We start from the raw sequence: 25,607 nt of genomic DNA, 5'->3' as shown, positions 1-25,607 counted from the left end.
CTGTGATCTATATCGTCCTGACTAGATTAATCTATGGCTAATTACAGTAAGAGCTGAGGAATGCAAAACATTAAAAAATTATTCAGCCTCTGTTGAGAACAGCAAAATCTATTCTGAGTGAGAAACAGGTCACACATACTGTGGAACTTGTGACAATGTTTATTTTCAAGAATTTATTTTCAAGTTCTCTACCACACTTTGAAACCCTGAAAAAGTTGATCATTATCTTAGCAAAGGACTGGGATACAGTTTAATTTGTAGGTGTCTGCAGTGGAACCTGAGGTTCTCCCAAGTTATATGTCAGAGCAGTTATTTCACTCCATGTTGTCTGAGACTGGGCTGTCACACAACTAGAGCCCATGACACAAATCCCACCATAATACCATTATCCAGTGTTCTTTTTCAGAAGGAATACAACCCTTGAGAGACGATTGTTACTGGATTCTGCTACCCTGAGGTTCAGGAGCACATGGTTCTGACTACTCACAAAAGAGACTCCACTGGAGCCTTGGGCAGGGTTTTTTTTTTTTTTTTTGGGCAGCGGGGCGGGAAGGAGTTAGTAGAATCCAATACTTCGAGGGTGAAGCAGACGCACCAGTGAAGGATACAGTATTCAGTCTGACTCCTTACATAACAGATACTGGCTCTGCAGGATTTTTGTCGAAACTGCCTGTGTTACCTTGATACCTTTTTGGCACATTTTGGCAGCAAGTAAGAGTTCAAATCTTCAACCATCTTTTACTCTTCCAAAGAATCCTGCAATCCATTGCCTCTATAAAAATCCAAGGCTGAACATTTCAACAATGCACTAAGTCTCTTTAGGAAATATGACATAATTTACCTTCTGCAGTTTTTTCCAACAGTAGAAGTGGACCAGTTATAGTGATTAGGTAGGTGTCTAGAGAAAAGCAGTGTTTTGTTATAACAAAAATGCTTAGGAGAAAAATACATTTTGTCATCATATAAGACTCGCTGATAGATCTAGATTGGTCCTAGTGTTTTTGTGTAACAGCAAATGCCAAAGGAGTGATGTTTTGCTGAATTACCTTTTTTGGAGAAATTTTGGAAAATCTTATTTTTCCTAGAGACTTCAGTCATGATCTGCTTTGGGAGAAATGATTTTTAGATGTTATGTCAAAGATAGATGTGTATACCCAGCTTGCAAGGCTGAAATTACTGATGTTGGGCAGAACCTTTCTAGAAATGCTTGACCCTCCAGTCATGCTCTTGTTTCCAGCATATCTTGAAATGTATTTTACATACTTGTAAAGTTGCATTAATAAATTGAATTTGTTTTTCTTTCAATTATCATATGGTGTTGTATTAGGAGTAATTGCATTCCATATACAATAAGAACTAAATATAAGAAAGATTTGTCTTTTAATAAAACATATTTCTGTTTGTTATGACACTAATGAAAGTTACATTTTCCAAGTAGGACACTGATGAATGTTTATCTTTCTTTAAATATTTATGAAAGACTGAGAAAAATGTTTTACTGAAGCACTGTCTTTATTTAAAGGATGTGATAAGGGTGCATTTTGTTTGGGAGATATATCTGCTTTGTTTTATTTCAAAGAGGCACTGTTAACATTTGTAAATCTGTTATTGGTCCTGTGCTAACAGACTGTGGTAGCTAGAACCATCTTCCCTGTCTGAGAACATGTTTCTTTAGAAAATGGGATTAGGAAATTATGCTCTCTCTGATGTCCATTCTGGTCAGTTCTTCCAAGATGAGAGTCTGGATATTGTTAGTTTGCTACCTGGTGGTCTATGCTCTGGCTTGCTTGAAGTTCTGTTCATCAGTTCATTAGTTCTTCTCAATTTGACCCTTAAAGTTCTTGCTTTTTCCCCCCTCTTTTTTTTTTCTAGTTGCTGATAGTATTTTTAATTTCCTCCTCCATTTTTACCTGTGACTAATTTATTATTCACCCACTACAGCTTAAATTACGTTGTTGTCTATATAGGTGTGAATCAGATAGCTGTGATTAGCTCCTCATTAGCTGCTTCCTGAGCTCTCTCACACTCATATGCTGCATGGATGTAATGAGGGATGGATGAGTGGATATGAAATAGTATGTGCACTCAGGACTGTTGACTTTTATTGAACACAAGAATTTCTTTGCAGCAATTTAGAAAATTAAGTCAGGATGTAGGATATTATTTGGAAATTTAACAAGTAAGTTTTATTTTTTCCAGTAGATACACATTCCAGTTTTTATGTTGGAAAAAATTAACAACTGAGTTAAAGTTTAAATGCTGGCACATTTTATCAGTGTGAGCATGGTGAAATTAAGAATAGAAAAACCCCAGAAATCCTAGGGGGAAAAAAAGAAATAAACTTGTTTACACCAAATTTCTCCCATTTCTAGAGACTTATGTTATTTTTCAATTTGTCAGGAGTTAGTTATTAAATACACTAGAGAAGTACTGCAGATTAATCATGTGACTCTGAATAGATATAGTTTCAAGATCCTGAAAACTGTTTCCTGAAAAGGCTGTTTAATTTGATGATAGCAGATTGACATAGTTCATGTGGTCCTTCTTTAGATATGCGTAATGTGATTTAGAAGTTTTACTTTTCTATATACTGCTTTCTTCTTCTAAATTATCATGTAACAGAGAACACTAATTGATGTCACCTTAGAAATATCGTGAAACAAACAACATAAAATAATGTTGTTTTCTGAGGTTTTTTTAGTGGTGTGTATATGTGTGGTTGTGAAAGAAACTTTGCCTTTTTCATATGAGTATTCCTTTTCTTCTGCTCTACAAGTGTCTTAAAAGGGTCTTTGAAGATGCTCCTATGAAAGAGAAATTGAAAAACTTAATTTCCATTATTGTCTACAGCTACAGTATTCGTCATATCTGGGGTCAAGTTAGTTTTATAAAAGTATCACCAAGGTATTAGTGGTAGAAAATTTTCACTGGGTAGGTGTTCCATTCAAAATTAGGCAAAAGGATGAAGCAGAAATTATTCATGTTGAAGCCTATAATGAGGTGCTCAACATATCTCGAAAGGGCAAAATTAATTAGTTGATCCATTGAAGACCTGAAGTAGCATACTAAGAGATGGGAGAAATTTCCTTCAAAGGACGTTAACGTTGGTGCAGTTACTTCAGTAAGCAGTACCTGAAGCCCTGACTTAAGTGTAAATACCAGGAGAAACCTATAGCTTTTAACTTTTACTGTTCATGAGTAAAACTAAATTCCATGGTAGAATGTGTGTCTCTTCAAACATATCACATACCTAGATCATAGTACTTCATATATGAGTTTTCCAGCAGAGTAGTCTGAAGATCATAGTTCTACAGACTGTTGAAAATGGAAGATTCCTTATTTTTTAAAGAAATGCTAAAACATAAAATGTTTGCTCTATTAGACAGAAATAATCTTGCAGTGCTGTCAAATGACCTGTATTAAAATACATAATGTCATGTGGCTTTGCTATTTTTAAGGGTAGGACAGTTCATTTTCTTTTGCTTTTTGTTTTCCTGACAGATAGCAGTAGTCATGGGATCCTGTACAGCAGGAGGAGCATATGTACCTGCAATGGCTGATGAAAGTATTATTGTTGGCAAACAGGGAACAATATTCCTGGCAGGACCACCTCTGGTAAGGATGCAGAAGTTTCTAGTGACTGGCCTCTCTCCTCCCCCTCCCCCCAAATCATGCTGTGATAATTGTACGTCTTAAACAATTGAGTAATTTCTTGGTGAGGTATTTCTAGATACTCTGTAGCTTAGTTTGTATTTTTAAGTATATCTGAATGTTTCTATCCTAAATCAAATCTCTTCTGTTCATTAGAGGTGTATATATATAAAAATCAGACTGTGTCCAGGTGTTTTTATAGTACTGTTTTTAGATTGCTGTGCACATTTTAAAGAATAAAAATTGTTTCTATATTCAATTATGTACTCTTTAGGTTTGACACAGAATTTGAAAAAATCACAACCATGTGTATTGTATCTCAAAGTGAAGATCAAAGAACTTCTGAAGCAGGACTGGTCTGCTTCTGTATTTTTATATCAGTTTACTGCCAAAGGAGGCATGCTTACAGTGGAGTTTGTCCTAGTTCTCTCTCTCTCTCCTTCTGTCCTTCTGTCCTTCCATCCTTCCTTCCTTCCTTCCTGCAGTCTTTTGTAGGGAAATTGTTTCTAAGGAAACTGACCTGACAAATTCCTGTGAATTAAACCTTGCATTATTGTGGCACTCATAGTGGCATTTGTGACTGTAAAGTACTACAGTATAAGAGAGCTTTAAAATTACAGTAGCTTGGCACAAGAAAAGGAATGCTTGAATGTGACTTGTTATTTTAGACAGTCTAGGCTCAGTTCTATACCAATATAAATAATAATACTATGTTGTCAGTCTTTTGCTGACAAATATTCTACTTAATAGAAGCTTTATGAGAAAAAATGAACTTTTAGTAATAAATGTTAGTGCTGGAAGTAAGAGAGCATCATTCATCACAATTATTCAAGTCTCAATGAAACATGGCTGGATAAACTTCCTTTTTTGAAATAGTCAAATATGTGTCAAATTTACTATACAAACGGGTCTGAGGCAGCATGATGGCTCTGTTTTGGTTACAGTCTTTTGGGAACTTTAGGGTGTTCTTCCTGTGACAAAGCCAAATGTAAATCTAATGTCTTTCAAGAGTCCTTCCATCTAGAGCATGCCAAAGTAGAGAAATTGCTTTGTAACAGCATTGCTAATGAAGACACTGCTCCAGTGGTTCCTCTAGTAATAGAGGAGGCAAAGTCTCTTGGAAGTCACTTCCTTCAACACTTAAAATACTAGGAAAATGTGGTGTGTCCCATTAAATTGTGGGAAAACAGATGCTGACAGATTTATTTGTTGACTAGTTCCTAAGGCATGATTGTGTTACTCTCATTAAAAGTATGAAGGACTCATCCTTTAATGTGATTTAGTGTTTACCTGCATAGCTTTTCTCTCATTTCCACAGCATATTTTTGTATTGCTTTCTTTTCCTTTAAAATTAATTTTTTCCCCATTGCATCATCTTGTTTATGAAAGTAGATTTGGCATTCAAACTTCTTTCAAAGTTCAGTGTATAGATGGCTTTTAAATTCTTGTGCAGTTAAAAAAAAAGGAAAAGAGAAAAAAGGAAGAAAAAAAGTCTTACATTTGTACATCTTAAATAAATTCAGAATTAAACTGGAAGGCAGGGGCATGGGACATGCACCTGAAAGTACAAGGATACTTTGTTCCCCACCCTAGTAAAAAAAAGGCATTTAATTTGAAGTAATTTATTATTTTAGTGGAGGCTTTCCAAGTTGATAAGAAGAACAAAGTAATCAGGAAAAGCAGATGAAGTAATGAATAGCAACTATGCAATGTAATGGTAATTTATTTACTGCTCATTAGGATTTTGTTGTTAGACATTTGACAGTAATTGTTTCCAATGTTCTACCTAGGTTTCTGTTCATTTTTATCTTGTTTGTATTAGTGTTTTTCCACTTGTTTACAGGCAAACATAGACAAATCATCTTCAAAATTAAGCAATTCTCTATAAATATATCCCTGTAATTTAGATATTTGGAGTTTCTTGCTGAAAAGTGGCATAAACATGAAGGAAGATACTATTTGAAAATATTTGTTGAGTAACGTGATTTATACATCTTTCCTTTGAGATAAGAAAAGTAGTGTGATTGTACATCGGAGTGTTAGTAGGTTCGTTAACATAACTAAGAGCAACTGCCCTGGTTGCAGGAACACCTGAGCTGTTCAAGTACAAACCTTTTCAAAATTTCAGTAAGTCATCTAATACCCAGTATGACCCAGAAAACTGGATTGGAAGATTAAAAACAGAGAACGAGATGCTGGGAATGGTAATTGTTTGACATCACAAGGCAATTTAGATCATATGTGTGTGTCACTGAGATGTAGCTTGTGAGATTTTTGCCAGGATAGATATCTGGAAAAGAATGACCCAAGTCAGGCCTCAAGGGGAAGACTCGACTAGGCAAGTCAGTGACTGCAGGGGTGCTGTGAAGTTAAAAAGTTTTAAACTCTTTTCCCATTTTCAGAGGAAGATTTCACAACTATCCTCCAATTTAATTTGTTTCTTAACAACCTGCAGATGTAATGATCCTTATCTTTGTGCGTATATGTCAAACTTTATTATCTCTACCTGTCAGCCTTTTTGTTCTGTAAAGCTTTTCATATTCTCACTGAAAATACTCTATTTGCCTTCTTCTAAACATCAAAACTACTTCAGACTCCCACAGAAACTCCCATTCCGTGCTGTAGCAGATATTGTAGTCGTTATTGAGTAAGCTCTGTTCCCCAAATCGTCTTTCCTATATGAAGGAAATTGGATTGGATTTTATTTCTTACCTGCCTAAAACAAAACATCCTGAGGAAGTGAAGAAAGAAATATCCCTGATGTTACTTATAATTAGTCTTGAGATGTGTATGATAAAAAACATATGAGTTGTACGTACAGTCCACCATCTAAAATGGAAGTTTTCTTGGCCTCCTTTTTTGGAAAGGTGAGGAGTAATGACTACATAAAAATACAGATCTCAGTAGAAGAGGACTGTAGTCCTCTTCAATAGAAGTGTCACAGTAGCAGTAATATTCAGGGCCATTCTTCTGGATTTGCTCAAGTGGAATGTCTGTATCCTTATCTTTGGCAGTACTGCTTGGTAGTTCAGGCTGTCATGTAGACCTATAGGCTGTTTTTCCAGAAACTTCTTACTGAGGTAAAGTTGTTCCAGATTCTTCCTTACTGAGGTAAAATTTGCTACTTTCTGTGCTCAGATGTGAAAAAAGTCTGGTAAAAAGAGGGAATAAGTTTTTCAAATGCATGTGCATTTATGTACTGGGGAGTTTCCTGCATATTGACCTCATCTGTTGTGGAAAATACATATTATAGCCTAAGCTTATGTTTATAGCTTTCAATAATTTCTAGCTGAAATATCTTGATCAGGTGTTTCTTAGAAAATGCCCACATGTATTTTTGAGACTCTTACTTGCAGTCTGTTAGAATTTAAAGAACTTAAAGGTAACTTCAACCACTAACTCTAAGTAACTTTAACTGTTACTTAAAACTGCAGTTTGTAGAATGCTCTGCTCCACTGCTGTATCTGAAAAGGTGATGGAGCAAATACTAGTTGTCACCTACTCTGACAGAGTAAGACACATTTGGGCTGCAGGGTGCAGCTCTGGGCGCTCCAGAATGAGCCTGAGTTAGCCAGTGAAAACCCATTAAGATGATGGAGTGGAGCATCTGTAAAATGAAGAGGATGTGAGAGAGATTAAACTTTTCGATCTGGTGAGTCGTAGGGCAAATCTATGCCAAGAGACCAAACCTTGCAAGAGGGAGTAAAGATAGCAGAGTGAAGCTTCTTGCTGGTACCCTGTGCTAGGTCAAGAGGCTGCCAGGCACAAACTGAAATACAGGAAGCTCTGTTTAGTTGTAAGAAGACATTTGCTGCAAGGCTGGTCATGCCAGACCAAGTTGTCCAGAGGGTTTATGGAGTCTCCATTCTTGAGCTATTCGAAACTCATGGTCATTACATAGTCATTAGCAACCTTCTCTGGTTGACCCTGCTAGGAACAGAGGAGTTAAACTTTGCAATCTCCCATGGTGACAGACAGAGTCCACAGCTCCAATATTGTGATTTGGAGAAGGAAAACTTCACCTCTGTGGAAAAATAAAAAAGCTGTTTTTGAAAAATATTTTAAAATTAATCTCTGGATTTCCATGCCAGTGGAAATGATTGCACTATTCAGCTTTGTGCCAAGTTCTGCAGTAGTTAATAGTTTGTTTTAACTGGTTGCATAATGACAGATGTATGTAATTATTTCATAGAATCATGGAAAGAAATCATATAATCAAATGGTGGAATCACTTATCTTATAATACACCCTAAAGGTCATTGAGTTTGGCCATTAACCTCACACTGCTAAGTGTACCGCTAAACTGTGCATTAAACCCTTAAATGCCATGTCTATAGGCATTTAAATACCTCAGGGATGGTGACTCAGCCACTACTCTGGATAGCCTCTTCCTATGCTGCATAACCCTTCCAGTGAAGAAATATTCCTCACTTCTCTTAAAAGTATCTTATGTTCACTATTTAATGAAGACTCAAGTTAATTATGTCCCTGACAAAAACATTCCATTAATTAGTATGCCACATCTTCATAAACCATGGGTAATTCAAATTTCAAAGCAAGAATCCACTGTTGAAGAAATATGTATACTTAAATTTGCAAACTTGACAGTTTGGAAGTGTGTGTGAGAATATGTATTTATATAATTAGTGTGCTTTATTTTTAGATATGAAACTTGGAAACTGAAATCTGTTTTGGTAATGATGATAGTTTTCCCTTCCCTTGCTTGTACTCTACCTCTGTAATCTCTGTGGGTGATGAATGGTTTCTCCAGCTTCCAAGGAATCCTTTTCAAAGCACTTACTGTAGAGTAGAAATGCCTCAAGAAGTCTTCTGGGTTTTTTTTTTTTTTTAACCCCAGTAGTTAATGATACTATTTTGTTTAAAAAGGAGACCATTCACTTTTAAATTACCCTTTCAGGTCTAAGATTACACAGATCTAGGCTTTGGATTCTGCAGTCCAGGTACTTTTGCAGAGACTTTGTACTTGATCCAAGCAGTTACATACCACTCATATGCTCTTTTAAGGAAAATTATTGTTACTTAATTATTGTGTATTTACTGGAAGGTTTAGAAAATAAAAACTTCTAATGGTTGTTTAAACTACTAATGTTAGTATTTAATAGCAACAATAGTACTATAGTATTTAAATTAATAGTACTAATAGTACTAATTAATTCATTATTAATAGTAATAATAGTACTAATAGTATTTAAATTACTGTTTAAATTAGTAAGTTAAAATTCACAGAACTGTGTATGTAGAGAGAGCAAAATTGAAAAATCCTAGGTTTCTGGTGTATTGTCTGCTTGAAACAATGCTTGGAAATATCCCATTTGAAATATCATAATAAGTGCTGAGAAAATTTTTGTGACAGAGCATATTTATGAATCTGAAGGATGTGTCAGTGTATGCACACAAATGATGAACACAGCAGTAAGTATAACAGTGGGGAGTATCTTTGTAAATAAAAACTACATATTAACACTAGAAGAAGCATGCAAAGACAAAGGAAAAAAAAGAAATTTTTACAAGATTCAGTGCTGTCATATTTTGATGCTCTGAGGGAGAGTAGACAGGGAAATATGATTAATGAAAAAGTATTTTGCAAAGATCTCTGTTATTACTGTACCTAATATGATATAAATAATAATGCATGACACATGTCAACTGTGAAGCTCATTTTCCTTTCCTTGTGTTAGGTTGAAGCAGCAACAGGTGAACAGGTATCAGCAGAGGATCTTGGAGGGGCAGATCTTCACTGCAGGTTTAAAGAAATATTTTCCCAGAGTTAATTTCTTCCATATTGTAGTTTTTCCTTTTCCCTTCCCCTGCCCTTCCCTTCTTTTATTTTATTTTGGGTTTAGGTCTTTCTTAAGCTGTGTTTACCTTTTGAAAATTATTTCTGTGTTACCTGATGCTGACTGATTGTTTTATCGTTAGAATATCACAGTTATTTTGTGTTATTCTAGTTAGCATTTTTTCCTTCATTTACTGCTTTAAAATGCTCACATGTCTAGTGTACTTCAGCATCGTGCATAATATGGAGGACTTCAATGAGTGTTAACAGAATAATATGTATTGAGAAAGATAATACATTTTGCAGATTGTATCTTTCTTACTGTCATGTAGAATTTACTACAAGCAAGATCAAAATAGCTTGTGCTTTTTGTAAAAAATACTTCTCATCAAACCCAAAAAATATGTGCACTTTCAAGTTCTGCAACTAATAACAAACAAAATTAGGTATTATTGCACAGTAAGTTAGGCTGTGCAATTGCTTATTTTTTACTTCAATTTGAAGTGAATAAAGAATTATTTTGAAGGGCAGTTCATGCCATTTTTGTAAACATGTTTTTCTTTATAATTGAAATTAATTTTTGCTGCATATGAACAATGCTTGTTATATTTTATATTGCCATTTAGATTTTTTATTTCCTACATTTTATTTCATGACTGATAACTTGAATGTACTATTTTGAAGAAAAGGTCTGGCATGGGATTTATTTTTAAAGTAACTTCATAATAAAACACAGCTGAATTGTTTCATCTATATTGTCAAGGTCTTAGAAGCTTTAAAATGTCAAGTTTTCATTGCCTAATTTATGTTGGTTTTCTCCCCCAAAATATTAATCTTGCTATTGTTGTTTATGCAGAAAATCTGGTGTAACAGATCATTATGCTTTGGATGACAATCATGCACTTCATCTGGCAAGGAAAGTTGTAAGAAGTTTGAATCTCCAGAAGACAGTAGATGTAAGTCTGCAGAGTCTGAAAACACTGCACTGTTGAAATTAAGAATGCTTTTCTTTGCCTGATTGATATAACACTTGTTTTATAGAAGACATGTTTGTCTATGACTTTACAATCTGAAAATGAAAATTATGGTCTTGTCCTTAAATATTTCTCTGATGCTTCAATTCTGCAATTATATTCCTGCTGTATTATTCCTAGTAAAACTACTGGGATTAAATGCAGGAATGAAGCAACTGGAAGAGTGCTTCAGACTTGTAGAATTACACTTTTAGATTAATCCAGTCTTGCAAGATACTTCATTTTAAACTCACATGATCGTTTTATGTGGAGTTAAAATTAGATACCTGCTGAAGCATCTTTTTGAGTAGACATTTTCTGGGATTATTAAGGTGTTGAAACCAAGGTGATAGACCTGTATCTTGACAATGAATTGTATTGATTTAAGAATTCCTTGTCGTAAATAGCATGGATAGCATATGGGGGTGGAATTGCTGTATTTTATTATGGTAGGAGGTATGAGAGGGTGAATGGAAGTTCAAGGAAGGCAAGATACTGCATTCAGTTGTGTGACAAAATCTTCACCCATTTTTCAGAATACTGCCTGCCTTAGAAGGCACAGGGGGAAAGTAAGCAAATAGAAGGACATGCCTAATTTTTTTATAACATGGAAGAAGTGGAGCACATGTGGAGATATATGCAGGAGTAGGAAAAAGGTAACAGTAAGTGAGAAACTGTTATCAACCTTCAGTTTAGGGAACTTGGTCTTTATGCAAAATGACAAGCCAGTACAGGCATTTTAATGTTGTTGGTGAAGAGAAGTCTGTGCTCAAGGAAGTTGACAAATTAATGGTTTGAATTTTTAAATCATAAGGTGAACTTTGTTGTGTAAATTTTTTGTTAAATTGCTGTAGGTGACTATAGAACCATCAGAAGAGCCTTTATTTCCAGCTGATGAAATATATGGAATAGTTGGTGATCAGCTAAAAAGACATTTTGATGTCAAAGAGGTATGAGTATTGATGCAAGATCCCTATGCCCATACATACATGTATCCATTTTCTTGCAGGAAATCACTCTTTGTGTTGTCATAATGGATAATATCTGATTTGGGTACTTCTTTATGGTTTTGTCCAGCAGATGCATTGCAGTAGCAGTGACTTGTTGAAAATATAATTGGTTTAGTTATACTTTAGAGGTGGATGAGCAAGTATGAGAGATTGGTAACATTCTGAAAAAGATGACAGAAATGGGAACTCCTCATTGGCAAAGCATTCTATAGACTTGCCCAGGGATATGATGGTTTGCTTTTTCTGTCAGTCCTGTGAAAGATTGCTTAAGTATTTATGGAGTATAAGCACACCAAACAATTGAGCCTTGTCTCAACTGCGTATAAAGACTATTGTACCCTGCTGCAGGTTTAGTGTAATTATCTGCCTTGGAACCTTCATGTGAGCCAACAGGCTTTCTCATATTTACCACAAATCTCACATTTAGAGCTTTTTTCACTACTAGCCAAGTATGTATTTTAGGAAGAGTCTTAATAGGTACCTGTCTTAAAATATTTGGCAGAAATTACTAGGATTTGCTTTGCATTAAGGGGAAAAAGAGATAAACAATTTCATTGAGTTTCATACTTCACTCTGAAAAGTTTGAAGAGTTTGGATTTATGTTCTTTTAAAGTGGAAATAAGTGCCTTCTGGCAAATCTTGCTAGCAGTGCATCTGTATTTATAACAAATGGCTCCTTTGCATCACAGAGAAACCTCAAATCATATCTTCATTATTTTTGTATGTTGCAAACTCAAGCAAGCCTAAAAATAATCATATCTCTAAGAAAGTGACTCATTATTGTACATGTGTTTTTCTTTACAAATGAGAGGCTATTGATTAATGTTTAATATAAGCAGGGGTTTTTCTTTGAAATTCAACTAATGAGGAAAACGTTGTTCCTATGTAATTTGGCTGTTTGGTTAGAACATTCGTAATCTCGAAAATCCATTTTTTACAAACATGTGAATGAATCACACTTAAAAAACTAAATGGGCTTTGCCTGCCATCCAAACTGTTTATATGGTGGGCTGCTTGATGTTCTATAAATGGAAAGTTTTAAGTTATATGTTGTCCTGGATGTCCTTTCTAAACAATTAAAAACCTTGAAGGATTAGGAATTTAATGTTATTTTCCATTTATTCTTAAGGTCATTGCTAGAATTGTAGATGGAAGTAGATTTGATGAATTCAAAGCCTTGTATGGGGATACTTTAGTTACAGGTAAGTAGAAATATAATTATTCTGTATATGTTCCCACTGGTTTTATAGTTGGATTTATTCTGGCTCACCACTGATATTTTTAATGATGTTTATTTTCAGAAGAATAGCAGTTTCTGTTACCAGGAGAAAGTCTTACCTTTACATGTTATGGAAAAATAAATACATGTAGAAATTTACAAATTAATCTCCATCCTTTAGGATTTGCAAGAATTTTCGGTTACCCAGTAGGAATTATTGGAAACAATGGAGTTCTTTTCTCAGAGTCAGCGAAAAAGGTAAATAGATAGATTGTTAACTTCTTTGTTAATATTCTTTGTTTGAATTTTAGGGAATGATGGTGATAAAGAGTATCTGGGTTTTGCAAAGTGTTTACTTGCTCTGTGTTGCTTGCTTTAGTTCTTTATTTTTTCAAGAAACAGCTGTCAGCTGAAGTTTTGTAATATCAAGTATATATGCTAGTTTTATTCTAACAGTCTTCTTGAGCTAATGGTGAGGAAATTGGTATTGAGAATATACAGAAAAAGGAAGCATTGATGAGAGAGGTAGAGAAAGGAAGTAATTTTACTGGATTTATTGCTGTTATAAAATAATATACAAAATTGAGTTTCATGTGCTGAAGGAATACTTCCAACTTGAAGCACTGTACATGACATTTTTTTTCCATCTGATTTAACAGTTACGTCCAGGTAGAAAATAACTCTTGCAGTATTTCTAATAGTTTCATTATTTTTCTACAATTTAGTTCTAGAACTTTTTTCCTAACAATGAAAATTCATTGTTTTACTTTTACTGGCATATTGCTACTGTAAAAGGAAATTCACCTCTAGAGAAACAATTGTCCATGATGTTGGTTCTATAACCAACATGCCTTAGCAGTACTCCTTTCTTTTCTTGCATTTTTGTAATGAATTGTTGCACATTTTTCCCATGATCATCACTATGCTATTCACGTGTTTCTCTGAAAATTATACCTAATTATTTTTCTCCCTTTTTTTCTTTTTTTAACCTTTGCAGGTTTTATATAGTAAAGAGGTTAGATATTTTTTCAGTTGTTATGCTACATAGCCTTGTTTTGTTTTGTTTACAGCAAGTGTATAAAAAAGCCGAGAAACTTTATTGATTTAGATTAGTTGAAACAGAGGCTTGGAATCTACTATTTGTAACCTTGCTAGGAAATTGGTCTGCTAGTAAATAGGGAGAGAGGGCATCTGCCTTCAGGAAAGAGAGAAAATGTTACAGCAATTGGCAGGGCCATGGGTAAATAATGTATATGGGCCTTTCCCAGTTTTAGAGAATACATTTATTTTGTACAGAAAATGGAGAGGTAAGTTTTTCTGACTGACTTGATTTCTCTGACAGACTCTTACCAAAGTTGATGTCACGTGCCACACTGGCGCTGTCCATGTTTAACTGCATATTGGCTGAGCCACAGCCGTTGAGCTTCTCAGTATTAGTAACAATGCTTTTTAAAGATATTATTTGTTTTACCCACGGTCTCGCACAGTTTGGAAGATCTCTTACTTCTACTACAGTGAATGCGTGTTTTGCAGTTAACTTTGAGTGAAGCAGAAGTAGTATAGCTCTTCCTGATGGAAATACTGTGGTGGGCTTCAGTGGAAGGATTTAGCACAGGCTTCAGAAAGCTGATAGTGATAACTTCATTTTTCCAACTTTTAATGACTTACTCTTTTCCTTTTTTCTCCTCTCTGCAGGGTACACATTTTATCCAGTTGTGTTGCCAGAGAAATATTCCCATTGTGTTTTTGCAGAATATTACAGGTAAGGTTTTTTTGAGGTTTCACTTTCATTTTTTTGGCAGTTTTTGAGGTTTCACTTCATTGTAGACTTCGCTGTTAATTGTTGAGGCTGTGTTCTAGACAGCCTCCTGTGTGCTTTGCAGTACCTACATCTCCAGTCTGTCAGCAGCTGGTGGAGGCCTTGCCTTATGATTTGCTCCTCAGCTCTTTCTGCAATGTGCTGTGAAGCACATTGTATGACATAGGGCACAGTATTATAAACTGGTGAGCCTTTTGTTCTTGTTGTATTTCTTCAGGTTTCATGGTTGGCAGAGAGTATGAGGCTGGAGGGATAGCAAAAGATGGTGCCAAGATGGTAACTGCTGTAGCTTGTGCCAATGTACCTAAAATAACCGTCATTATCGGTGGCTCTTATGGAGCTGGAAACTACGGGATGTGTGGAAGAGCATACAGGTAAGTGTTCCTTCAAATTGTTACAGCAGATAGAAATAATTTAAGAAAATATTGCCTTGAGTTCTTAATGAATATGTTCATTAGTAAATAACAGCCTGAAATTTGTAGAGACTGATAAGGCTTATGATTAATCTTGAATTAGGTGACAGAGGAGACCTTCTAAAAGTAAACCTGTTCACATCCTTTTCTCCCATTTCAGTTTTTGGTGGAAAAATTGTAAAGTCTTAATCATTGGGCAGTATAGACTGGTCCTTTATTCTGCATTTATAGGAAAAGTATATCAGCTTGTGTAAAAACTCCTTATTCACTTTAGCCTGTTTTTATGAATAAGGTTTGTATATAACCCCTAAAGATTTTTTTGTTGACCCTTTGACATGGCTTATGTGATTTTTTAAATTTAACTTTTCAAGGTTCCCCATACTATTGAAGTTAGTTGGGATGTTTAGGAGAAAAATTCCTGTGGGTTGGGAATGTGAGCTGAAGAGACTCAAGAGAGAGAAATTTTTTAAAAAAAGGTGAATAATAGAAATTAACAGAATTTTTACATTTTCAAATGTAATGCTGCAAGAATTGAAGTATGTTAATGTACCTTTTAAAAAGGGTTATATTGTAAAATTGTCGTGCATAAAAATATGTTCTTAGTTGAGTGAAAATTCTTCACTAGGAGATGTGACAATGTCTTACCTTAATGTTTAATATGTATTTTTTCAGTCCAAGATTTTTATATATGTGGCCAAATGCTCGCATATCCGTGATGGGAGGGGAACAAGCTGCAGCTGTTCTAGCTACAGTAGCTAAGGACCAAAAAGCAAGGGAGGGAAAACAGGTATATCTTTCTTCTTTCATTTCTGGTAAAGTCATTACCACTTACTCTTTTACTGGAATTGGTCACTTTGTGAGCTAGGAAGGGGTGGAAGAGAGTGAGACACCAGTGAATTATCTCAGTGCCAACTAGTGCAATGACTAACATTAACATTTCTGAAAGGTTATTGCTTGCTTTTTGAAATGTGAAGATTATTCTTATAACATTTCTTATTTTTGCTTAAAAAGAGGAGTTTTTCATACACCATCGTATTTTTGTACTCTGTACAACAAGTTATTAGTTCTACCTGAAATAAGAAACCAGGAATCCTCCTTGGTTTGGGAGTATGAAGAGGAATGTCAGGAAAAAGTGTCTTTCCAATTATGAAGGTGGCAGTTTTAGAGAAGGTTAATCTTCAAATGATTCACGGATTGAGAATTATGAAATTTGTAGCAACGGAAGTCCGGCGAGGTTTGGAAAAGTTTTTGCTCATTTCAATATTTTAATTGAAAATTAGAGGTATATTGTTTATATAATAAACATATCTTAACTAAATCTTATAGTAATATTTTATAGTTTCACTGCACACTCTTTTCTGCTGAGTTGGGTTTTTTAATTGCAAGGTTTATGGTTATACTGCTGCCTTGATTCCATAAGAAGTGGTTTTAATGATGTCTAAAAATTGTTCATATTTATCATGAATAGTTAATCAGAATAATGAAGCAGTATGAACATGTTATCTCAGTTGTTGTTACATTTCAACTCTTGACTTGTTCTTTCTGTGGGTAGAATACACTCACCCTTATCTCTGTCTGTCTTAATTTCCCAAATCCATGATACCTAGAAATAAGGTCAAGAAAAATAATTAGTAGTAGTTAAATGTGAGTCAAATGTGTTAGAAACTTGAAAGATTTCTGAATTACTGTGACCAGTCTGGATCACACTGGATCTAACCCAGTGTTAGAACAGTGCAGACTTGCTTTATTAAAAAGTCTTGCCAAAGGCAACCCAATTTTTTTTTTTCAATACACTCAGTAATTTTTCAAGTGCTAGTCACCAATTACTCTTGCATTCAATTAAGTATATGTTTGTTCTCTTTTTTGCACCCACTTGATTTGGAAAGTGCTATTTGAATTTGTTATCAAACATGCAAAATTACCAATTGTGTGCTAAAAGAGTAAAAAAACCTTTGGGCAGATAATTTAGGCATTTTCTTCAGGTTGATGCTGCATATAAAACTCTACTATCATTGGAGAAGAAATACTAAAGTATATTTTATGTGTTTTTTAGTTGTCTGAAGCAGATGAAGCAGCTTTGAAGGAGCCAATCATTAGGAGGTTCGAGGAGGAAGGAAACCCTTATTATTCCAGTGCAAGGTAACATACAAGTAACTATTCTAAAACTTAATTGTAATAATGCAACTTGACTTCTAATTCTTGGTATTAAAGAATAGCAGAACAGAGCAATTAGAAGCAAAGATTGTGTTTGATGTGCATTCAAACCAATGCCTTGTCTGTCTTGTCTTTGGGACCTGGTACCATGAACTGTTTCAGAAAACAGCATGCACTTGAAGGAAGTACTCACTGGTTCTGTAAGAAATTCTATGGTAGCATGGAATTTCTATGTTACATGTTTTATTCTGGATGAGTTTTATATCATTCTCCCCAGTGTAGTATCTGGTCAGCTTTCTAAAGCTTATTGAACAATATAATGAGCGGCTGCATGTGTATGAGGAGGAATTCATTTTAGTGGGGTCCTGCAAGAAGAAGAGGCCAGTGGAAAAGGAGGTAGCAGTTTCAAGAGGACCTGAAGCCATTGGGAAATTTCAGGTCGTGGTCATGGTAGGTAATTGTATTGGATGATAGCAGTGATGGTGTAGGGCTTTAGCTGGTGGGTGTTGCATACTCATGTTTGCTGGGAAGTCCTTTGCAGCATTTCATGCTCAGGCTGACGCGATATTAGTAAATGACCAGGAACTAGTTAGGCTCATGAAACAAGATGGCATCCTGAAGTAATCCAGATACATCTGGAAAGTAGCTTGGGGGGCTTTTTTGGCCTCTGATGGTTATTCTGCATTAGTTTCATCCTGTCAGTGCTAATCTTCCTGAATATGTTTCTTCTCCTTGTGATATCCAAAAGCTAATTTTCCACAGGTTCTTAGCTGCTAATGATGGCAGAGGGTAGCATATTTCAGTGACCCTTATCTCAGCTGTGAAAGCTGCAGAGCTGGCAGTGAACACCCCAGGAGACTCATGGAGTATGTAGAGGACAAGTTCCTGGTGCAGGTATGAGGCAAGCCAGCCAGGGGTGCGGCATTCCTGGGCCTGGCACTCACCGGTGCAGAGGGGTTCACTGAAGAGGTTGTAGCTGGAAGTAGCAGGCACAGCCTGGTCGAGTTCAGGATCTCAAGGAATATGAGGCAGCAAAGAGAAACTCCAGACCCTAAAATTTGGAAGCGTGAATTTCCAGATGTTTAAAGAGTTAGTGGATGAGATTGCCTCGGAAGCTCCTTAAGGACAGAGGGGCTGATTAGAGCTGGCAGTTCTTTAAACACACTTTTCTTAGAGCACAAGAGCTCTTTATTCCTGAGTGTAGGAAATTGAGCATGGCAGGGTAGCAACTGGCACAGCTGACCAAGGATTTTCTCCTCAAACTGAAGTGTAAGAAGTGTACACACTGTAGAAGCAGGGGCAGTAACCTGGGAAGAGCTCCTTCTTCATGATCAGTAGTAAGATACTAAATGACTGTTAACTTTTACTCTTTTGTATAGGGATAGTGTAATATACTTAACTGAGATATTTATACCTGAGAAATCAACATTAATTTTAATGTTTCATCAAATAAATGCCTTTATCAAGCTTGATCTTCTATGGGTAGTAAGAGAAATAGCACAAAAAATTTTAACAGCTGACCTTTAACAGTTGACTTCGTGCTCTAAGGCAAGAAGGAAAAATGAAAAAATGTGTATCATTTTTTATAACTGGATTTTAAGGAGAAGAATATTCCACTTATATAATAACATCTAAAAACGAGTCAAACTGTCCATATTTAAAATTAATTCCTACCCCAGAGAAGATGAATCATGTGATTTTTTTATGTTTGCTTTTTTTTATATGTTCACTGGAAATAGACTCTTTTACTCATGATTTATTTAACATTCAATATATTAGATATATTAGCAATATAAAACCTTATCCTCTCCCAAAAACCAACAGATGATTGTCAGTATTTACAACAGCAAGTTACCAATCTGCAAGAAAGCTGTTTTACATGTTAAGAGTAATATTAAAAAAAATCACATTTTGAATTTTTAATAATGTCTGATTTTTAGACATGAAACTTGAATGTTTAATGTCAGCTTTCTGCTCTCTGATGTCAACAACGTTTACCAGTTTATGTTTTCAGAATATCTGGCCATTTTGTGAAGTTAAGTTGTTAATCTAGTAGTCACCCCAGCAAATAGCTTAAATTTGCCCAGCCCAGGTGTTAGAAAGTGCTTTTAGTGCTAAGTGACGAGTCATTTTTTTGAAAAAGCAGGATAGTTATGTGCTTCTTACTGTTTCCTTTTGGAAAGAAAATGTGACGTGCACAGATGTGAGTTGACTGAGAGCTAGCGTAGGTCTCAATTGCATGTGGTTGGGTTCGTGTGATGCTTCATTCAAGATAATAAGCCCAGCTGAGACATGAAGTCAAATGTCAGATCTGAAATCCCACTGAGGCTTGCCTGGCTATAAGCAATGAAGGTAAAATGCCTCTTTTCACAAATGAGTGCTTTTGACAACAGTGTATGAGTGGCTCTGGTCAAAGCAGTTCTGGCTGGTTTCTCTCACTTTTCAGTTCAAGTAGGTGCAGTCTGCATTGTCTAGGAGCTTTTAATTGCTCTCTTGTAGAGTTAATTGGGTATTTCAGTGGATATACTCATGTTTCCTGCCCTTTCATGTTTTGCATTAACTAATTCCTAAGTAAGATCTCAGATCAATAGTTCAGAAGTTTTCATTACTGTGGAGTAGGATGTCCAAGCAGAAACAATGAGATGAAGTGGATTACAATCTTTGCAGCAAGTGTGCTGAGGGGGAAGGATGTACAACTCACCTTGCACCTTGGAGACAGCCCTTTCCAATCAGCCAATATCAGCAGCTGCTTATTAGCAAGCATTTGCTGTAATTCAGGAAGGAGAAACCTATCCCTTTTCAGCCCATGCCTGTTAGGTTCCAAGCATGGTAAAAACCCAGCTGATTGTCTATCAAATGTCAGGGTACTGTAATTGAAACGGAACCCAGATGGCCTTTGTTTTGTAAGAGCCTTCCACCAAAGAGGTCAACAAGGAAACTCTAACAAACAGCTTTGCATTTCTGAGAGAACAAAAAATGATAAATGGGCACAAAGATTGTTGTCTGTATTTTTGCTTGTGTGCAGCTGGTTTGGAGGCTCCCTCATGCTGTACTCCTGCCTAATGTCTGCCTCGCCCTTAATAGCCATTAAGATTGATGTGACCCTTCCACTTGACTTCATTAGGCTTTGAATCAAGCTTTTAGCAGTAATAAGGAGAGAGAAGGAAAATGCCCTGATAATCTTAACAGACAAGAAAATATCCCTGTTTATTCTGTTTATATTGTTTTGTTTATAAGTGATAACTTGCTATACGTACAGGATGTCAATACTGTTCCCTGCAGTTGTATTTTCTAATCAGACTTTAACCAATTTTTTGATTAAAACCTTTCACAATGAGCCGTCTTAATTAATGGCAGTCATTAGGCGGCACCCTTTTTAATGAGTTATATTAATCTGCTCACAGGTTTCTTAAAAGATTTCAGTGGTTTGCATCTTAACAAATTGCACAAGCATTTTACTTCAGGCAACTTCATTTCTTTTACTCACAGTGTGTCAGTTACAGATATTTTATGAGTGCAATGTGACTCATGTTCCTGCAATGGGGTTTTAATAGATAGTTTAATTATTAATGTTACATCCCAGTAGAGAATGCAGTTTTCTTTAAACAAAGAGAAGCAGAAGCCGGGGTGACCATATGAAAGCAGCTTGACTTCCATGCAACATAAAATTTCTGCAGTTGTCAATTTAAGTTAATTGTGTTGTTACAAAAAAGGAAAAATAAAAAACAACCCAAATCTGCCATTGAAATGTTCTTCATGTTTGGCTGTTTATTACAGCAGTAATCACTATGAAGTTGTGTCTTGCAAGGTACTGCACTGAGTTGGTGATTCCTTTGAGTCAGTTCTTCTCTGCCCTTTTCAAGCCCTGAGCAGATGTGTTGAATACTTTAAGCATTATTAATTCCCTCATTCTGTTTCAATGTGTTTCATAAATAAGAAAGTTAATTGCAGGTATTTATTAGGAAAAAAAAAAGTTTATGTAGAGAGCAAACAAAGCTGTAGCAGTCAAAAAAACAAACTTTGCTTAAAAATAGAAATTAATGTGTTTGAGATTGTTCATAAATTTGGGGGTTTTTTTCATAGTCTTAAGAAAACAAAAGGTTGGTATAGATTTGACCTCACAGAACTGCTTTATTTTCACTATTAAGGAGCATCTTCTCCATTCCTTTGTCAGATTAATCTGACTATATTCATCATAACTAAATCAAAACTAATCATATAAATACAAGATGAAGAAAAAACGCATGCATTAAACTTTGGTAAGGCGCACACTATGAAGTTGAAAGTATAGAAAATGCTGTCTTGGCCATTCTGTCAGGTTAGATTACATCAAGAGCTGCAGCCATTGTCTTGAGAAAAATCAAGAAAATTCAAAGATCTCTTAAGTAAGTATCTGTAAAACCAAGTTACAGTTTTCTTTGGGTATTTTGAACAAAAAAAGCTTCCAATTGCTTTTACTTTTGTATGGTAAGAAGCACTTCCTCTGAGTTTTTTCAATGGAGTATTGCCCAAATAAACCCAAATACTTTAGTACAATTAAAGTTACTAATTAAAATTTAATTACTGGAGTTACTAATTAAAATTTAGTTACTACTTAAAATTTAAAAATACAGTTAGGAAAGAAGTTACTCACAGGAGTCAGACAGCAGGAGCTTAGACCATGCAATTTACCCAAGTTATGGTACAGACAGCTCTTGTGTCATGTGAAACAGAATTTGCTGTTAGTACACTTCCATGCAGTACAAGTGTGGCTGTTAGAATATTCAGTGCTTGGGTGCTAGGCCACTAGAAGGGAGGTACTAACTGAGAATCCCAAAACGAGAAGAAGTTAGATAACGCTATAGTTTACTTATATTTTTATTTTGGGTTTATAGCAGCGGGGATGTTTTGCCATGCCGTAAGTTTTTCTCCTTTTACATTTGAGGAAGTTCTTTACTGCAAGGGTGTTGAGGCACTGGCACAGGTTGCCCAGAGGAGCAATCCTTTGCCCCATCCCTGGAAGTGTTCAGTGCCAGGCTGGATGGAGCTCTGAACAGCCTGGTCTAGTGGAAGGTGTCCTTGCCCATGGTGGGGGGATTAGAACTGGATGGTCTTTAAGGTCCCTTCCAGCCCAAACCATTCTATGGTTCTATCATTCTCCCAGAATTCGTTCTCTGATTGTTGGGACCTGGCAGACAGGTCAGTGAGTGCCACAACTGCTGTAGTAAAAGACTTCTTAAACCAAAATTTGATTTTCTCTCCCAAAAAAGAAAGGGCCTGATTTTTGCCCAATTAGCAGCAGTCTTCCCTTCTCCAAACCCTTTCTTCTTCTGTACTTCAATTTTACCCTTGTGCCCCATTTAGTTTAAAAGTTTGGGAAGCTGCACTGTGATAAGATCTATTTATAGTAGAGTATTCTTTCTGAGCTGGGTATCCTTTTTCTTCTCTAATGTTGGAAACATGCTCCTAGAGCTGAGCCTGAACCCTCATGCCTGGTCTCGTTAAAAGTGTCTTCTTCTGCAATTCCATTTTGTGCATCATAGGATAGATACACCTTGTAAAATGAAAAGCATATATTGTTGGTCTCTCAGTATATTTATCTGATTTGATCAATATTACTTTCACAGCAAATGACAAAATAAAGCAAATATGGAAAACACTCAAGTGTCTGCTGCTGCCTTGAGTTTATCAGCATGTATTTATGTACAGCTTGCAGTCCTCTTGGACTTTTAGGATTGAAAGAAGAATGCAAAATATCTTGTTTCCTGTCTAGTAGGTTTTGCCAAAAATTATCTCCAAACAATATAAAATTTGCAGATGGAACTTCAGTTAGAAGGGAAAGGCTGTGTCTTGGTAGAGTCACTCTTGGCTCCCTGTTCATGAGTGCTTTTTGTATTTTTAAATTTTCCACAAAGAATTAAGCATTAGCCAACACTGAAGTAAGTTCACAAAGAATGCAAAATAAGTCTCTCTTGGGGAAGTTGGGATGGAGGAGGAGCATCCCTCTCTTAAACAAAGATGCATGTGTTCTGCAGATGCTGATTAAACTATGTGTTTGTTTAAGTGAGACTGGGTTTCAATGAGCAGTGTGGTATCTTGTTTAAATATCTTGCTGGGGAAATAACAATATTTACAGTTTCATTTCAACATGGGAATTTCAACATGGATTTTACTTTAGGTAGGGTGGAGCTGTCATTGAGAATTGATGCCACTTAGACCTTAGTTTTTGGACAATATCAAAGAGACTATTTACAAGTGTTGTCCATTTTGGGGACCTGGGAATTTGACAATTGCTCATTTATAATTTAATTGCCTTCAGTCTTTGGTTAAGGAAGGTAGTGTCTTCCAGTTGTTTAGAAATTAACTTAATGGTAAAATAAATGAAAGAAATTGTATTGGTCTTGCTGAGGTGGAGTTTATTTTTCCACAGCAGCCCTCATAGTGCTGTGCTTTGCATTAGTAGCTGGAAGGGTAGTGACAGCACAGCAGTGCCTTGCTGAGCAGCGCTGGCACAGCACCAGCCTCTCTCTCCAACATTTCCCCCCCAGCAGTATTCTGGGGTAGGCAAGATCCTGGGAGGGGACACAGCTATGCCTGCTGACACAAATAAACCAAAGGGATATTCCGTAGCATATGGCTTCAGCTCAGTTCCAAAAGCTAAGGAAAGGAGGAGGAAGATGGAACGTCGGTTATTTACAGTGTTTGCTTTCCCAAGCAAGTGCCATGCATACTGAAGCCCTGCTTCCTGGGAAGTGACTGGACATTGCTCGCAGACGGGAAGTAGAGAATAAAGTTATTAGTGTTTTTTTTCTCTTGGTGCACATGTAAACTTTCACTTATGCTTTGGTAAACTGACTTATCTCAACCTATTGTTTTCCATCTTATTTTCTGTCCTCTGTCCAGCTGGGAAGGGGGAGAGATAGAGTGGCCCCTTGGGCACCTGGAATCCAACAAAAGTCAACCCACCACAGAAATTCTGAAAATACTTGATTTTTTTTTTCTGGCTTTTTAATGATGAAAGAATAAACACTTGCATCATCCTCATCTGGCAGTTGACTTAACCTGAATAGTGTAAATAATGATGTGACATAATCCTTGAAGTGCAAGCATTCTTAATAGAATCAGATAGGTCACTGACAGATGGTCATTCTCCACATGCACATTAACAAGCAAAGAGGGTTTTTCTTTCTTGAAGGAGATGATTAAGTATGAAGAATCTATTTAAAATGTGCAGGTCTGACATTCTTCACTTACCTAAAATGTAAACATTGCTCTAGAAGACAAATTCCATGGAGTAATGCACACCAGTCTATTGCATTGATGAACAGTGTGAATTGACTCTATTAAGTATAATTTAGCTCTTTACTCCTCTTTCTTTTTCTGAAGCATTTCAAATGTCATGGATTTGAAAGTATGCCAGTTGTATATGTTGATTTCCTTTAATTATTAAAAGTTTTGGTTTGTTATGTTTTTGGCTTTTCTCTAGATTATGGGATGACGGAATTATTGATCCAGCTGACACAAGACTGGTTTTGGGCCTCAGTCTCAGCGTGGCACTAAATGCACCCACAAAGAAGACAGAATTTGGAGTTTTCAGAATGTAAACTTAAACATGTGATCATCAGAATTACCTCTGTATATTTTGTTTGGGGCTGGACAGCATACTAGCTACAATATTGTGGTGATTAAAAATAAAAATTTCTAAGATGCTATTTTTAATGAAATTTTCATCATTATTTTCACTGACATTATCACACAATTCTTCAGTTTTTTGATAGTGATTTGAGATTAGTCATTTAAGTGCTTATATAACCGCATTGCATGAATAAATTGCAAGTTCTAGCATTGTTCTTTGTGTTACATGAAACTATTGATACTATCTCTTATATAAATAAATGTACAAAATAAGCAACATATTTGGTGCTTATCAGCTCTTGTGTTTATTTTAATTCTTTTTTGTATGTCTCCTATAAATGCAAAGTACTTTTGCAGTCCAACAAAGAAAAACCCATGTTTGCTAATAAATAAATTTTGTGAAAGGGAAGTGTTGTAAGAGGCAGCCAGGGATTTCAACATAGCATGAAATTTTAGATTTCATGCATTTGTTGTCATCTGGTTTTATCTCTGGCTTTCACCCAAAAGGCATTGCTTTTCTGTGTGGTTCCCTGAAGTCAAAACAACTATTGAACCTGAGGGATGCATAATGTTTTCTGGAAGAAATGGGAGGTGTGCGCTGGTATCTATGAAATCAGCAGGTTGCTGAGGGGACAGGGACTGGCTGCAAAAGTGTTTAAACATCTTGGCATGTGGTCCTTCTGGTAATTTTTGTTTCACAAAGACAGAATGTTCTCTCCACAACGATCAATGCTTCGCTCAGAGCATTGTGCCTGAAATCCACTGACTTGAGGAGTTCTGTTATGCTGGAGTGCTTTCTGATTATTCTGATTTATTTAGGGTAGCTTTTTGGAGTGTAAAGTTTTGCAAGAACTCAGTGTCTGTCATTTAATTTGTTTTCTTCAGAAACATTGCACCTTGAAGAAACTACATACTGT

General features: G+C 35.9%; 1 protein-coding gene across 1 annotated transcript in view; it reads left to right on the top strand.

The window, feature by feature from the left end:
• The window catches only part of MCCC2 (methylcrotonyl-CoA carboxylase subunit 2), a 36,897-nt gene extending 11,926 nt beyond the window's left edge, over nucleotides 1-24,971 (top strand). Inside the window, exons 7-17 of the mRNA XM_041398165.1 lie at nucleotides 3,502-3,615; nucleotides 9,351-9,415; nucleotides 10,305-10,404; nucleotides 11,316-11,411; nucleotides 12,601-12,673; nucleotides 12,872-12,948; nucleotides 14,386-14,452; nucleotides 14,727-14,883; nucleotides 15,595-15,709; nucleotides 16,976-17,061; nucleotides 24,542-24,971. Of these exons, the coding sequence (XP_041254099.1) occupies nucleotides 3,502-3,615; nucleotides 9,351-9,415; nucleotides 10,305-10,404; nucleotides 11,316-11,411; nucleotides 12,601-12,673; nucleotides 12,872-12,948; nucleotides 14,386-14,452; nucleotides 14,727-14,883; nucleotides 15,595-15,709; nucleotides 16,976-17,061; nucleotides 24,542-24,659 (1,068 nt within the window). The 3' untranslated portion in view covers nucleotides 24,660-24,971. The remainder of the gene's footprint in view (nucleotides 1-3,501; nucleotides 3,616-9,350; nucleotides 9,416-10,304; nucleotides 10,405-11,315; nucleotides 11,412-12,600; nucleotides 12,674-12,871; nucleotides 12,949-14,385; nucleotides 14,453-14,726; nucleotides 14,884-15,594; nucleotides 15,710-16,975; nucleotides 17,062-24,541) is intronic.
• The last annotated feature ends 636 nt before the right edge of the window (nucleotides 24,972-25,607 follow it).

Source organism: Onychostruthus taczanowskii, unplaced genomic scaffold, assembly GCF_017590055.1.
Source record: "Onychostruthus taczanowskii isolate IOZ18803 unplaced genomic scaffold, ASM1759005v1 scaffold141, whole genome shotgun sequence".
Taxonomy (NCBI): domain Eukaryota; kingdom Metazoa; phylum Chordata; class Aves; order Passeriformes; family Passeridae; genus Onychostruthus; species Onychostruthus taczanowskii.
Note: the sequence above shows the minus strand (reverse complement) of the source record. Positions and strands in the feature narration are given on the sequence as shown.